General features: G+C 54.0%; 1 protein-coding gene across 1 annotated transcript in view; it reads left to right on the forward strand.

Moving 5' to 3' along the window:
- The window catches only part of OPRD1 (opioid receptor delta 1), a 31,559-nt gene extending 29,082 nt beyond the window's left edge, over positions 1-2,477 (forward strand). The window contains exon 3 of the mRNA XM_058553441.1: positions 1,723-2,477. Coding sequence (XP_058409424.1) covers positions 1,723-2,264 — 542 coding nt within the window. The 3' untranslated portion in view covers positions 2,265-2,477. The remainder of the gene's footprint in view (positions 1-1,722) is intronic.
- The last annotated feature ends 11,921 nt before the right edge of the window (positions 2,478-14,398 follow it).

The raw sequence follows: 14,398 nt of genomic DNA on the forward strand, positions 1-14,398 counted from the left end.
GAGAGGGAGTGGTGAGAAAGCAAGACCACTTTCAAATGTTATGGCCCATCTCTTCCTAGTGACAGCTGGTCACGTGCCCCAACTTGATGTAAGGAAGTGGGGAACGTAGTTTAGCAGGGCACCAAAGACACCAAAGACTAGCCTTCTGAGCCACACACTTGGGACAAGTCCTGGCTCATTGCCAAGGCCCAATAAATAGCAGCTATTAGAATGATTAAGCCTGTGAGATAGACAAGGCAGGGACTCCTATATCCATTTGACTGTAAGGAAACAGAATCAGAGAGGTCAGTGGTTTACTTAGAGTCACACAGCCAGGCATTTGGTGGAATTTGGCCTAGAACCCAAAGCTCCTGCCCCCACATCTGTTGCTCCTTTTGGCCCCTGGGGTAAAGGTTTGCAGATTGTCAGTGCTGTGGTGGGAGGGGGAACAGGCTTGGTGGGAGGCTTCTGGGCCACCCTTGACTCTCACAAGGGTGGAGCTCCCAGGGCCCTTTTACAGTCTCTGAGTGAGTGGTCTTAACTCAGCAGCTGAGCCCCATTCCTCACTCTCAGCCTTCAGTTTACAGGCCATTGACTGCAGCCCTGCTGGAGGCCGGGCCAGATGGGCCTCCTCACTCCACACACATGCACGCACACACACACTCACACTCACCCACTGTATGCCATCGGCACTCAGCTCTGTATACCACTTGCTGTGTGACCTTGGATGAGTGCTGTTCCTTCTTGGGTCTGGTTCTGCCATCTGTACAATGAAGTCCTTGGAGTCAGTCATCCCTGGGGGTCCTGCCAGCCTGATGTCCTGTGGACCCACTCTGTCTGTGGATCCTCAGCCCCTCTTCTCACAACTCTTAGGCTCCAGGTCCACTGTATGGCTCCTCAAATTCCAGAATTCAAGATATCTTGGGAGTCCCCTGGGCCAGCCTCAGCCCTGTACCTGAATCCACAATGTCCCCAAAAGTGCTCATCCAACCCAAGCCCTCTCCAGGAATAGGTTGCTCATTGCACCTTGGGTGTCCATCTTATCTCTAGACAAGTCTGGCAGTCAGAAAGTTCTTGACATTAAGCTGAGATCTGCCTCCCTGGCCCTAGTTGTGACCTCTGGACCTATATCTACCCTTCTGCCCTGTGCACCAAGAGCTCAAACCCCACTGTGCTAATTGCTTTACATGCCTTGGCCTATTTAATCTTCACAAGGACCCTGTGAGGTTTAGGTACTGTTATTAGTCCCATTTTAGGGAAGCTCTTGTAGGGGTTGAATAATTCGCCCAAGGCTAAGGCACACAGTTAGTAAGGCCTGAGTCCTGCTCTTAACTCAGGCTCTCTAAGTCAATCTTAGCAATATTGTCCCCACTGGAGCTACTTTAGAAATATGTGGAGTGTTTTGAGTTATCATAATGACTGGAATTTAGTGGGCTTGGGCTAAATTATGTCATTACTGCTGCCCATGGACATAGAGGCTTATAAAAGGATTGGGAGAGAATATAGAAAAGAGACCTCCTTGATTAGGGCCCATCCTGCTGGGGTCTTGAAGGATGAGTAGGAGTTCACCAAGTGCAGAGGTGAAGGAGGACATTTTAGGTAGAAGAATCACCTTGAGCAAAGGCCAAGAGGAGGCAGTGGGACTTGACCAAGCCGAGACGGGTGGGCAAGCAGGCAGGGTGGGTTCCTTAGGCCCACAAGCCTCTCACTCCCTGTCTGTCTTTCCTTGTTTCCCCGACCCAGACGGGGCAGTGGTGTGCATGCTCCAGTTCCCCAGCCCCAGCTGGTACTGGGACACGGTGACCAAGATCTGCGTGTTTCTCTTCGCCTTCGTCGTGCCCATCCTCATCATCACGGTGTGCTACGGCCTCATGCTGCTGCGCCTGCGCAGCGTGCGCCTGCTGTCGGGCTCCAAGGAGAAGGACCGCAGTCTGCGGCGCATCACGCGCATGGTGCTGGTGGTGGTGGGCGCCTTCGTGGTGTGCTGGGCGCCCATCCACATCTTCGTCATCGTCTGGACGCTGGTGGACATCGACCGCCGCGACCCGCTCGTGGTGGCCGCGCTGCACCTGTGCATCGCGCTCGGTTACGCCAACAGCAGCCTCAACCCCGTGCTCTACGCCTTCCTCGACGAGAACTTCAAGCGCTGCTTCCGCCAGCTCTGCCGCGCGCCCTGCGGCCGCCGCGACCCCGGCAGCTTCAGCCGCGCCCGCGACGCCACGGCCCGCGAGCGGGTCACCGCCTGCACCCCCTCCGACGGTCCCGGCGGTGGCGGCGCCGCCTGACCGGGCCGGGCCGGCCCGCCGCGCGCCCCTCCGGACTGACCTGGCGATCGCACCGACTTCTAATGAGGGCGGGGCCACGACGCGGGAAGAGGCGGAAGGGGGTCGGGCTTGAGACCAGACAGGGGCCGAGAGATGGGGCCCCTGCGGTGGGGTGGACCTCTGGCCTGGGGCGGGGCAGAGGGCGGGACGGTGGGGCAGTGCCTCTGGGCTGAGGGCATGGTCAAGGGCTCTGGGTTGGGGGGGAGGGGAGGAGCTAGGGAAGTGGCATCTGTGGCTCTAGAAATGGACCGCCAAACAGGGCCTCTACCTGTAACAGGGCGGGGCCTCCACCTTAAGACAACCTCGAGTTCTAACCCGGAGCGGGCTTGCGGGAGTGGGGATCCGGCCTAAAACCTGAAGATCCTGGGCCCGGGACCCAGGACTCAGGACGGGCAGTGGTGGGGACAGTGACTTGAGAATTGAGCGGCAACACTAGGGGCCTATGTGTAGTGGGTAGGCGCCTCTTGTGGGGGCGAGAGAGAAGGGCAGGGCAGTGAGGCCTGGCTACAGCTCAAGCTGAGGCTTAGCTACAGCTCGATATAGGGCCTGTGTGTAGAGGATGGAGGCTTCAACTTTAGGGTGGAGCCCCAAGTTCTAGCAAGAGGCTGGGCTCCCTGAAGTCCAGGTCCAACTTGACATCTTTATAAATAAAGAGAAAATAAAGAGAGAGAAGGAGAGAGAAACAATATACCTTTTCTCACCTTGACAGTCGTCTCCTTGGAATGGGCAGGGATACCTCAGCGTGGAAGTAGTGTCCCCACCACTGCGTCTCGGTGGGGCTTGGGACAGGACAGTGGAGCAGGGCCAGGGGCTCCAGGATAGGGTGGCAGGACAAGGCCTCATTTAGGGTGGGGTGCCCAGCCCCGAGTTCTAACGGGGCTTGGAAAGAGTGAGGAGGTCCTGTGCCTCCAAAGCTGGAGCTGCAGGTTGGCTTAGGTACCAAGGGGGCGTGGTGGGTGGGCTGAGGGGGGGGGGCTTCTGCTTTGAGGTTAGGTCCTCAGCCAGAGAGCAGACAGTTTTGGGGGTCCCCAGGGCCCTGGCTTCTCTGGCCCAGGTGCTGGAGGACAGCTGACCACACTGGTTAGAGTCCATGGATGGTGAGTGCACCTGGGACTGGGTGCGGGCATCTGAAGACCGGTGTGGACTGTTCCTCCTCTCAGCCTCTGGGTCTTGGGCCCCTGAGAAGAACCTCCAGGAAATCCCCTCTCCCTTCTCCCAACATCTGGCTGCTCCCAGTGTGTCCAGTGTTTCCAGTGAGCTGGAACTGCCCACCCCGAGACTTGACTTGGAAGGAACTGGGGGGAAGAAGGCATTATGACTGCAATGCTAGCATCAGTGTGTGCTCCCCTCTCCCCTTCCCCTGGGGATCCCCAGGTCCCTCAGCTGCTAGTCTGGCTGCCCCTTTCAAGCTGCTGAGCGTGGGGTCCACCTGGAGCTGGGCGTAGAAGTTTTTCTCTTCATTTGTTTGGCATTTTAATCAGGCTTTCCCAGGTCTTTGCTTCCCCCATATCAGGGTCTGTCCTTGTTCCCTGTGCCTCCTCATGCTTCATGTCCTCTCCCCCCATCTCTGCCCCCACCCAGACACTGCCTCGGGCCCACACCCATGACTCCCTATTGAAGCAGTGTGCTGACATCCTTGTAAAAACAAATTTAATTTTCTTCCCTTTTTGGGACAGAGGGAAAGAAATTGACGTCTTTGTCTCAAACAAAAAAAAAAAGAAACAATATACCTCTTCTCCCTTTGACAGTCGTTTCCTTGGAACAAAAGCCTTTCCCCTGTCTGGGAGGCTGTCACTCCAGCAGGGGCTGAACTAGCATTCAGGGGGTTGGAGGCTTAGGCACCAAGATGGGCTGTGGGCACATTGCGGGTAGGGATGCCCTTAGTGGGCAAAGCACAGCCCCCTTCTCAAACTTGGGAATTTTCTTCCTCTAGGGCAAGCTCCACTAGCATCCTGGAAGATGCGGGGCTGTGCCCAGCACTCAGATCCAGTCTGCTAGGCTACCTCGGCCTGGGGCCCCAGCCCACCTACATCACTGTCACCAGCCAAATGGAGCCTGTGGCCACAGACACCTGTGTCTGAATGGGAGGGGTGTCAGCAAGGCAGGGGACACTACTGGACACTCATCATTACTTTGGACCCCTCCTGCTAATGCCTTGGGGAGATGTCAGAGAAAGGGGACAATTTAGGGACCAGGGAAGACTCCTGAAGGAGGTGACATTGCAAGGGCTTCAATCTCTCCCGGGACAGGCCTGTCTCAAGGCTGCTCCAGGTCCACTCACTGCCGTTTCTGGTGGCTATAACAGATCTGGCTGCTTTTTACCACTTCTTATATATAAATTTGTCCTGGAGTCAGCAGGGGCTGGGTCCAGACCATGTGCATTTAAGGTAAAGCAAACTCGTATTGAAATCTACTTCATGCCAGGCCGTGCACGCTGGGCCCTGGGAGTTGGAAATGAATCAGATATGACCCTGCCCTCAGAAGGTTCAAGCCCATGCTGGGACCAAAGCATAAACAGATCATTGCATGTCAGTGCCATGACATGCAGGGACAGGGAGCCCCAGGGAGGGTGTCACAGGGAAATGTCTTTTCTAGCTTTTTACTGACTGAAGCACATATTTGTAGTAATCCTAGAAGAAGTGGAAAAAAGATCAGAGGGCCTTAAAGGATGGCTAGGAGTTGGCCACCAAGAAGAGGGAACAGCATGTGCAAAAGCAGGGAAATGTTCAAGTGCTGAGCAAACCCGAGAAGTTGTGTGTAGCTGGAGTATGGGGCTCCACTGAACCCTTCTGTGTGCCAGGCTCTGTGCCAAGTGCTGTATGCACATTATCCCCCTGATCGTCATGACAACCCAGTGGGAGGAGTAGTATTACCCTTATTTTAGACAAGAAGTCAGGCTCAGAGTGGTCAAGCCACTCACCCCTAAGTCACACAGCCTGTTAGTGGTGGCAGAACTCAGGTCAGTGGAACTCCAGGGTCCAAGTTTCCAGTGCATTACAGGATCACCGAAGCAGAAGAGCCTTAGTAACTGGAACCCTAGGATGAGATTTTTGAAGACTTAAAACCAAATGGAAAAATCTGAAGAGGGCAATTTTCCATGAACTTTCGTTCCTCCTGAAGCTCTCCAAGTCTTCACATTTCAAAATATACTGTGCATGATGTATTTTAAAGCTCCAAATTGACAGTGTAATTCTAGATCATCACAGGGCTCTTAGAACTGTAGAGTGGGTCTGGTTTCCCCCCAAATTTCCATTCCTCTCTCTTCAGGAGGTGGGAGGGAAGTTTTTGCCTCTGGTTTCAAAATGTCCTACAGTTTCATATCTCTTCTTCTTGTAATAGAAGTAGTGATTAAGGCTGGAGTCAGAACTTGGCTTTCCTTCATGTGCCTCAGTTTCCTCATCTGTAGAATGGACTTTCTTCATGGGGTTGTTGTGAGGATTTAATGAGTTAATGTATGTGTAGGGCCCAGAAGATAAGTAAGCTTTAGCACGTGGTAAGTAGCCATTATTACTTAAAACTGGAGCTGCAGTGCCAGATCAGAGCTAGAGACCCAGAGGGAAAAGGAGGTGAGCTTTCAGGGGCAGTGATGAAGAGAGGAGACGGGGGACCCATCCCGGGGATCCCCCTGCTTTCTTGGCTCAGGAGCCGCTGTGGAGAGTGAGAAGCTGCCACTGAAGCAGGAGGAGGATGGGGAGAATGTGCTGCCATGGAAACTGGAGGCGGAGGGCGTTCCCAGGGGGAAGGAGTGATGGATAATGTCAAGTGTCATGTAAGAGAGGTTGGGGGTGGGGAGGGCAGGAGGGTGATGGGAGTAAACCAGAGCCCTCAAGTTCAGTCTCCTACATGGCCTGGGAAGCCCCAAATCTGGATTCAATCTCAGCACTGAAGCCAACTGGCTGTGTGACCTAGGCAAGGGATCTGCCCTCTCTGAGCTTCTGTTTTTTCCTAGATCTAAGAGGAGGGAATGGGTCAGTCTCTAATACGATGCTCAGTCTCTAATAAGAGTCCTGGTTTTGCTAGATTCTTGGCCACTTGCTAGCAGTGTGATCTTAGGCAAGTCACTTCACTTCCAAGAGCCCCCTCTGAAGGCTGGAGGTGTTGTGAGTGAGGTGCCTACCGAAGTGCCTGGCACGTAGTAGGCCCCCAATCCAGGGTTATTCTGTAATAAGTATGCGGGTGCCAGAGGCAGCTGTCTAAGGAGGTTTGCTTGGCTTGGAATTTGAAATGCTCCTCAAGGTGGAGAGGGACCACCAGCGTCCTGAGAGGACTTGGAGGAGCAACCATCCAGGCTGGACCCCTGCTAGGTCTCCGCCCAAAGACCAGCCTCTCCATTTTCAGCCACAGATCCCTAGCCTGGCCTCTGGCTGCCTTCCCCGTTTGGCAGCTACTGTAGAGCCGGGCTTGGAGGCTCCATAGCCCCTAGGAAGTGATCCCCAGATTGTGGCCCCAGCACTCATGCACAAAACACGTCCACACACCTTTCTCTCATCACTTATTTATTCATTATGATTTATTCCTTTATTTCACTTGTGGGTGCTGAGCACATGGTGCTGGGAGCTGGGAGGAGTGAGGGAGAGAGTCAGGGCCTGGTCCCCACAACTCTGAGCTTACAGATGTGGGACACCGGGGACGGGGACAGCCGGCTGTGTGGTTCTGGCGGCAGGCGGCTTGGGAATTCAGAATGGGACCCAGAGAGTGGCTGGTGAGGGCCTTCAAGATGGACATCCTGACCTCGTAGAGCGCTAGGCCGGGGGTCGCTCAGGTTCTAGCCCCGTCACCACTGGCCACGAGCCCCACCTGGTGCACAGCCCTTCCCAGAGGCAGAGCGCTTTCACACACGCACCTCGGTGAGAGGCCGGTGTGATGATAACAACAGGTAGCACACGGCACTTAGTGTCCATCGTTGTTCTAGCACTTTACATGAGGTCACATTTAATCTTCACAGCACGACTATGAGGTAGGCATTATTATTATTATCCCCACTTTACAGATGAGGAAACTGAAGCTCAGAGAGGGGACTGACTTGCCCAAGGCCACACGGCTTCTCAATGGCTGGGCCAACTAGGACCCATCTTAGGTCTGTCAAGTCCGCTTCCTCTGCTCTTCTCCTTCTGTCTCCCAAGAGGAAACTCTAGGATTACACAGAGGGCACTAGAGGGATCTTGCGTCCAGCTCACGGTCATGGACTGAGCATTCCTGTTGCCAGGTTCTGTGCCTCATCAGCTTGGCGGCAGAGGCACGTGCCAGCCACCCAAGAAACTGCTGTGACCTTGGCAGGTCCCTCTCCCCATCCATGCCCTTCTCCCTCAGAAGACCTGCTTATTCTGTAATTCTTGGCTGCCTGCCATGTCTTTGCTGTGTGACCTTGGGCAAGTCACCTCACTCTTTGAGCCCATCTCCTCAATCATGGATGACAACCTTGCCTGGCAGGAAGTTGTGAAGATTTAGAAAGAGGCTGTGAGTGAAGGACCATGTCTGTTTGGTCACACGAGTGTTCTCAGCAAATGGCACTGCAGCTGGCACCCAATGGGTGTCCTACCAAGTGGAGGAGTGAAGGGCCTGGTGCCTAGTGAGCACTCAACAAATGGAGCTTTTTAATATTGTCTAACGTTTTAGGTTATACCTGCGCTGACCTACGTCTCTTTCTGCTGTAGGTAGGTCAGAAGCAAAGGACTTGCTCTTCTAACTGTCTCCTTGAGTTTCCGAAGGTGGGGCAGCGTGCAGTGGAGAAGCAATTTTCAAGAGGACATCTTTTCCTCAAGTACCTTATACACAGCTGTCCCCTTTTGTCCTCACCAGGACTGCCCTCCAAGGGACTCATGAAGGGGGCGCAGCCTGGGAGGGAAGAAAGGTCCCTGGGTGGCACTGGCCTGGACCTTCTGGCCTGAATGTTTGAATCATGGAGATGGATTCCCTTGATGGGTGTTGGTGCAGGTGACATCCATCTGATGGGGCTCATCTTCTAGACTCTCCTCTAGGAATGTGCCCCAAGCCAGGAGGCAGGGAATGTGGGTTTGACTGTCTGTCCTCCACTTCCTTGCCGTGTGACTTTGGCCAGGTCTCTGTCCCTCTCTGGGCCTCTGCACCATGGAGGAACAGAGGTAGGAGTTGATGGGTTCTGAGGGCTCTGCCATCCTGAGAGAGAAAGACATTTCCCTCATGTTCCTTAATCCTGGAAACAGACCTCTACTGGAAAAATCCACTGGGCATTTGCCCAGAGGTGGGAAAAAGGATGCCTGGGAGTCTGGTGTTTGTAATTGGAGCTGCCCCACTTTGGGGGTGAGGGAGGTAGGCATGTCAAAAACGAACACACCTGACTCAAACACCTGGCTTTTTGCTTATTCCAGGTCCCACCTGGGTACCGAAGACCCAACCTTCTGTTTTCCCAATAAAGTGAGCACTATTCTCAGTGTCCCCATCTCTGGCTGTTTCTTTTGCTCACCTTCTGTGGTCTCCTCATGAGGGGGGCCCCAGGCTGGGGGGTGACATAGACCTGTCTGCTCACACTGAGTGGAAAGTATGGCCCTACCCTCAGGACTTGTCTTAGAGGGAGACACAACACTGATCTTAAGAACCCCATCTGGGGCCAGCCCGGTGGCGTAGTGGTTAACTTTGCGTGCTCTGCTTCAGCAGCCTGGGGTTAGCAGGTTCGAATCCCAGGTGCGGACCTCCACACCACTCATCAAGCCATGCTATGGCAGTGTCCCACATACAAAAATAGAGGAAGATTGGCACAGATATTAGCTCAGGGACAACATTCCTCACCAAAAAAAAAAAAAAAAGAACCCCATCTGATGGGAGAGACAGACATACATGGAGCTGGAGCCATTTCTTAGAGCGTGCTGCAAACCCACCCTGGCCTCCGGACCTCCCTTCTCTCCCCCAGCCCTCCAAATTGGCTCCTCCTTCTCCCCTGCAGCCCACCCCCCCTAATCTAAGTCCCTTGTCCTCCAGAGCCCTGCCCACCCCACATGCCTCTTGGGGCTCCCACTAACTCCCCCCCTCCCCCCTCCTTTCCATCCCCCTGGCCCACAGTGAGCCTGCCTTTGGCCATAGAAGCCCCAAACCTCCTCTGTGTGCACTCAAGGCAGCCCTGGGGTGGGAGTTAGAGCCTGATACTCTGAGTGACCTCCACCTCCTCAGTGGTGTCCTCCTTGAATAGTTGCTGGCCCTGAGGGTTAATAAGTAACCCTCTCTGGAAGGGAAACTTCCTGACCAGGATCTGCCTTCCCACCACATGTGACCAGGTCTTGAGAGGGCCCAGGGCATGGAGCCCCTCTTCCCTTCAGAGACCCAGAGCCTCAGCCCGGGGCTGCCCACCCTGGGGCCTGCTGGGTCAAGGTGATGAGCACCAACGCAGGTGGGCTGCTCTGACCCTGACTGGGACGTCAACCCCCTCAGCTGCAGCCTGTGGGTGGGTTATGGGCAGGGCCACTGGACTGTCCAGGGTGGGGAGGGGGCTTGACTGCTCAGCCTCACCCTACTCACAGAGAGGGACTCAGGTCAAGGAGACCTCACAGAGGCCTGGCAGCTCTGCCCAGAGCCAGCTCCCACTGAGGCTGGGAAGAACAGCTCTGAAGGAGAGAGAGAGAGTGTTTGCACAGCATGTGGAGAGCACCTGGGTGTTATGTGTGCGCAGTGGAGAATTTCTATTCACCTTGGTGTAGGCCCTGTGGAAAAGCGTATTTATACGACCACTCTGGGTATCACTTTCCTCTTTTGCAAAATAGGATAAGTTATTATAACTAACTTACCAGGACTCTCCTGAGGGCCCAACAAGACAGCTGTGCGTGGTAATTAGGGCACATTATTATTGATGAGGAAATACTCTCTGCCTTTAACCTTCAATAGCTCCCAGTTGCCTGAAAAATCCAGATGACCTCTCATGCCCTTTCCCAATGGGGGATTCTAGGAATCTAAGTTCAGTCTTGCCTGTCTGCAACCTCAAACTCTCCCGGAGGGAGAAGGGGACCCTTTACAGGAAGAGGACTGCCGAAGCCCAGCCCAAGGGCAGGCAGTTTTCAGAGAAACAGAGCAGGCAGGGCAGACTCTTGTCATGAGCTAACTTCCTCTGCCTCCAGGAAGCCTTCTTTTATTGCTCTGTACTAACCCTTTGCCCTTCTTGGACCTCCCACAGCTGCTATCAGAGCGCCCCCACGCTGGGCAAGACCTGCTCTTTCTCAGCAGACTGCTGGGCCCCTACATATGGGATCGCCAGACCTATGGGAACCCTGCTCTGAGGGGAAAAGGAAAGACCTATGGAAAGGAACACGTTTTTTTCCTTCAATAATGTTTATGGTTATTATAGAAACTGAGGAATCTGATAAACTAGAAAAGAAGGGGTAAAAACCATCACCCGTAGTTCCCCATTCTATTAACATTTGAGTGTCCTTCCTTACCCAGGGGAACCTCTGGGGGTCCACAGGTGATTCCCAGAGCTCTCTGAAATGGGGTATGCACTGTGTGTCACTGTGTGCCTTGCTGCAGGAGTCACTGGATGCTCCAGGGGTCCAGGACCCAAAAGGTGAAGGGGCGCTGCACTGGGGGGGCAGGGGGGGCGGTCCACATGCAGCACAGTCACATGCAAACAGACCCGCACTGACCTGGAGTTCACACAAACACACACCTGACTGTGCACAAACATCCTCCCCACACGCACTCCTTCACACTGTTGGGTACATTCCGTTCTCACCCAGACTCACTCCTGGCACCTGTGGACATGTTGCTCACATACACATGCACATGTGCGTTCATACCACAGGCATGCACACGCACTTATTTGTACACACACCTCCCACCGGGGCACACTCATTCACACTACTGTGTTCATACACTTGACCACAGCCAAACAGCTTGGCCTGGGAGAAAGCTGGGAGAGGCTGCCCAAGGACAGGCTCATTTCACGGACGCTGCTGCCACCTACTGGCCATGCCTGGCATCAGCACCCTTATTTAGCTCCCACTCCTTGCTTGGGTTCTGTTGTCCACAGCTCATCCACATGCCCTGCCCTCTCCTCATCGCAGGAAGCTGTGGACTGGAACTGGTTCCTTAAAGAGGGTCTTGAATGGGGGAGGCATTCTGTTGGGAGACACTGGGTGAGCGTGGGCTGGGCAAGGTGGGGAACTATCCCTGACTGACCGCCCATCATATGTCAGGCATGGCCAGTAGTCCTATAGGGTTATTATCTCATTCATTTTCTCAATTCATGTGCCTTAGGTGCCTGGCACATGAAAAGTCATAACAACTATTTCAATCGAATAATTAAAAACACTTTAAAGTGAATATTTTTAACAAATGAGGAGATGGAGGCTCAGAGAGGGGAAGTGACTTGCCTAAAGTCATACAACCACTTCGTCTGATAGGAGGCTGCTCCAAAAAGAAAGAGGAGGAAAATGCAGCACAGCTGAAAGTCTTTACTAGGACCCACAGGAAGCCCAGCCCAGACCCCCACCCCCAGAGGACGAGGAGAAGGCCCCAGAGGTGGATGAGGTCAACCTGGGTGGATGCTTTCCCACCCAGGAAGATTCGCCCCGACCCCGAGCTGCTGCTTCAAATTCATTCATTCAACTAATAGTTATTGTTCACAGTGATGCAGGCTCTGTGCTCAGGCTGAGGATAAGCAGTGAAGAAACAGACAAAAGTCCAGCCTCTGCTCTCATTCAGTGTGGGGGCCCCAAAAGGGCCCCTTCCTTGCTGTCCCACTCCCATGGGCCCCTGGGACCCCTTTGAGCTTCTCTTCACCATCCCAGCTGTGCTGAGTGGATGGAGGATCCAGAGTGAGAGCAGGGAGATGTGGGTCAGGGGTAGGAAGTGATGGTTCATCCCCAACTGTCCAGTATTGAGGTTGAGCAAAGAGAGCTCAAACCTGGAGTCAAGCAGACCTAGGTTTGAATCCAGCCTTGCCCACTAACCTGTTCTGTGACCTTAGTCACATCCGTTACCCTTGCTGAGCCTCTGTTCAAGCAAAGGGCTTGAACTTGAACAGTGCTTCCAACTCATAGCTCCTTAGAAGGGCTGGGAGAGGCCAAGCAGGGAGTAGGACAGGGGGAAGCCAAGCACATAGAGCCCCCCCCCCCATCTCCACCCCTCCACACTCACTGCTCCACTCAGAACAGCCCTGCGTCCCTCTGTTTCCCACACTGGGCTTCTGTGGCTAAATCAGTTCTACAGTCACTTAGACTAGTTGATCCCTAAGTTATTCTTAGGACTAAAAGTTCTAAGACTCAGTCCATGTTTTACCTGACCACCAGATTATGAGCTGGAGGAGGGCTGGGACTAGGTCTGTCCTCTCTCTGTCTCCCAAACCCCACCCCCGAGGCCTGGCTGCAAGAGGAGGGGCTCAGGATGTGTCCATCTGGACTGACCACACGCAGGCCACAACAGACTGACAGCACTGCAGGGACTTGGACAACAGCTCTGTACTGACCAAGGATCTCCATGCCAAGGGCAGTGCTGGAAGAAGGCTTCCTGGGGCTTATAGAGTTGTACCTCCAAGCCTGGAAAGCAAAGGAGGATTCGACTGGACGAACAGAGGATCCCTGAGCAGTCCTGGCCGGAGCAACCCAACTGTGAGGATGTGGCCACACAGAAGGTGCGGTGAGCGTGGACTCAGTTGCAGGTAGGAGGCTCTGGAAGATCTGGGTGAAAGGCCTGCTTGGGGGGTGGGGGTTGGAAGACATGAACCAAGATCCTGCTTGGCTTCAGAATGCCCAGATCTCCTGTGGGGAACCGCATACTTGATCCCGCCAGGCCTAAGGGTGGACTCACCTTGAGGCTTATGTGTCAGTCAAGGCCTCACACTTGCATAGGCCCTAGGAGGGACCCTGACCTTGTGTTCACAAGGTTGTATGTTTCTGTAAAATTTGCATAAGTAGAATACATTAACTTCAATTCGTTGAGACCACTGTCTCTCCATTCTAACTTCCCCTCCTTCCCACTTGTGTCCTCCGGCCTTGAGTGGCTACAGGCATTTTATATTCTTAACTTTGCCTTCTTTTTCTTAAAGAGGCCCCCAAACAAGCTTCAAGCCCCACAATCCTGGATCTGCCCACCGGGTCCTTGGTTTTCCCAGCTGCAAAGATAGAGAAAAGGCTGTGAAGGTCTTCACAAGAGTAAAGATGATCTCTTTTAATCCTCTCAAAGGCACTGACAGAAGAGATGAGGAGCAAGGATGAGACTTGCCTGGGGTCTCACAGTAAGTAGTGGTGAGCTGGGCTTGCAATCCAGGAGAGTCCCACTTGAGAGCCCACCCTGTCACCACAACCCTTTGCCTCGGAGCTGACACCCATGCACCCAAAACAGCCCCCTTTCCCGGGCTGAGCCCTCTGGCAGCCTGGATGGCTGGGCTCCGCGCCTCCACTCCAAAAACTCTGTGACCGCGAGGTGGCGGTAGACACCGTCTTTCTCTCTCCTGGCACCTGCTCCTCCAGGGTTCTCTGGTCCCACATAGCCAGAATCTTAGCCTTGCCCAAACACCTCCATCAGTTCCTTCCTGCCCTCGGAGGAAACAGGGAACGTTGCCTTCAAGTCCTGGCCTTGCCATTGACTGGCTGTGTGACCGCCAGCAGATCACCTCTCTCAGTCTCATTTCACTCATCCATAAAATAGGGCTATCTCATGGGAACTGGTTAGTGAAGACTCCAGCAATCATTGGCAACCATTGCTGTTTCAACAGGGGCTTCAGGAGATGGCACCTTCCCCGAGAACAAGTTCTTCTGGTGGGATTGGCCCCCTCCCCACACTGCAGCAAACCCAGAGGAACTCCTGGGCAGTAGGGCCTTTCAGAGACCTTAAATATTCATTGGTGGGCACCCTCTGTGCCTCTGCATGGGTCTCTCCCTGGACTGGGGCATCTGACTTGGCTTTTTCTCCATCCCTGCCAACCCCCATCTTTCCCTTGGAGGGGGCTCTGCAGCCTCTTGCCCACCTTGATGTCATCTTGAGGACCTGCCCCAGGCTTCAAATGGATCCTCCAGGGGAGAGCTCCCTGAACCACTGCCCACCAATTCCCCCTCTCTTCTCAGACCCTCCAAAATGACTGCCACACTCCAACCAGAATATGGCTGTCTCTACCTCAAAGACTCCCTGGCTATCCC

The sequence above is a fragment of the Diceros bicornis genome, chromosome 13 (genome assembly GCF_020826845.1).
Source record: "Diceros bicornis minor isolate mBicDic1 chromosome 13, mDicBic1.mat.cur, whole genome shotgun sequence".
Classification (NCBI taxonomy): Eukaryota; Metazoa; Chordata; class Mammalia; order Perissodactyla; family Rhinocerotidae; genus Diceros; species Diceros bicornis.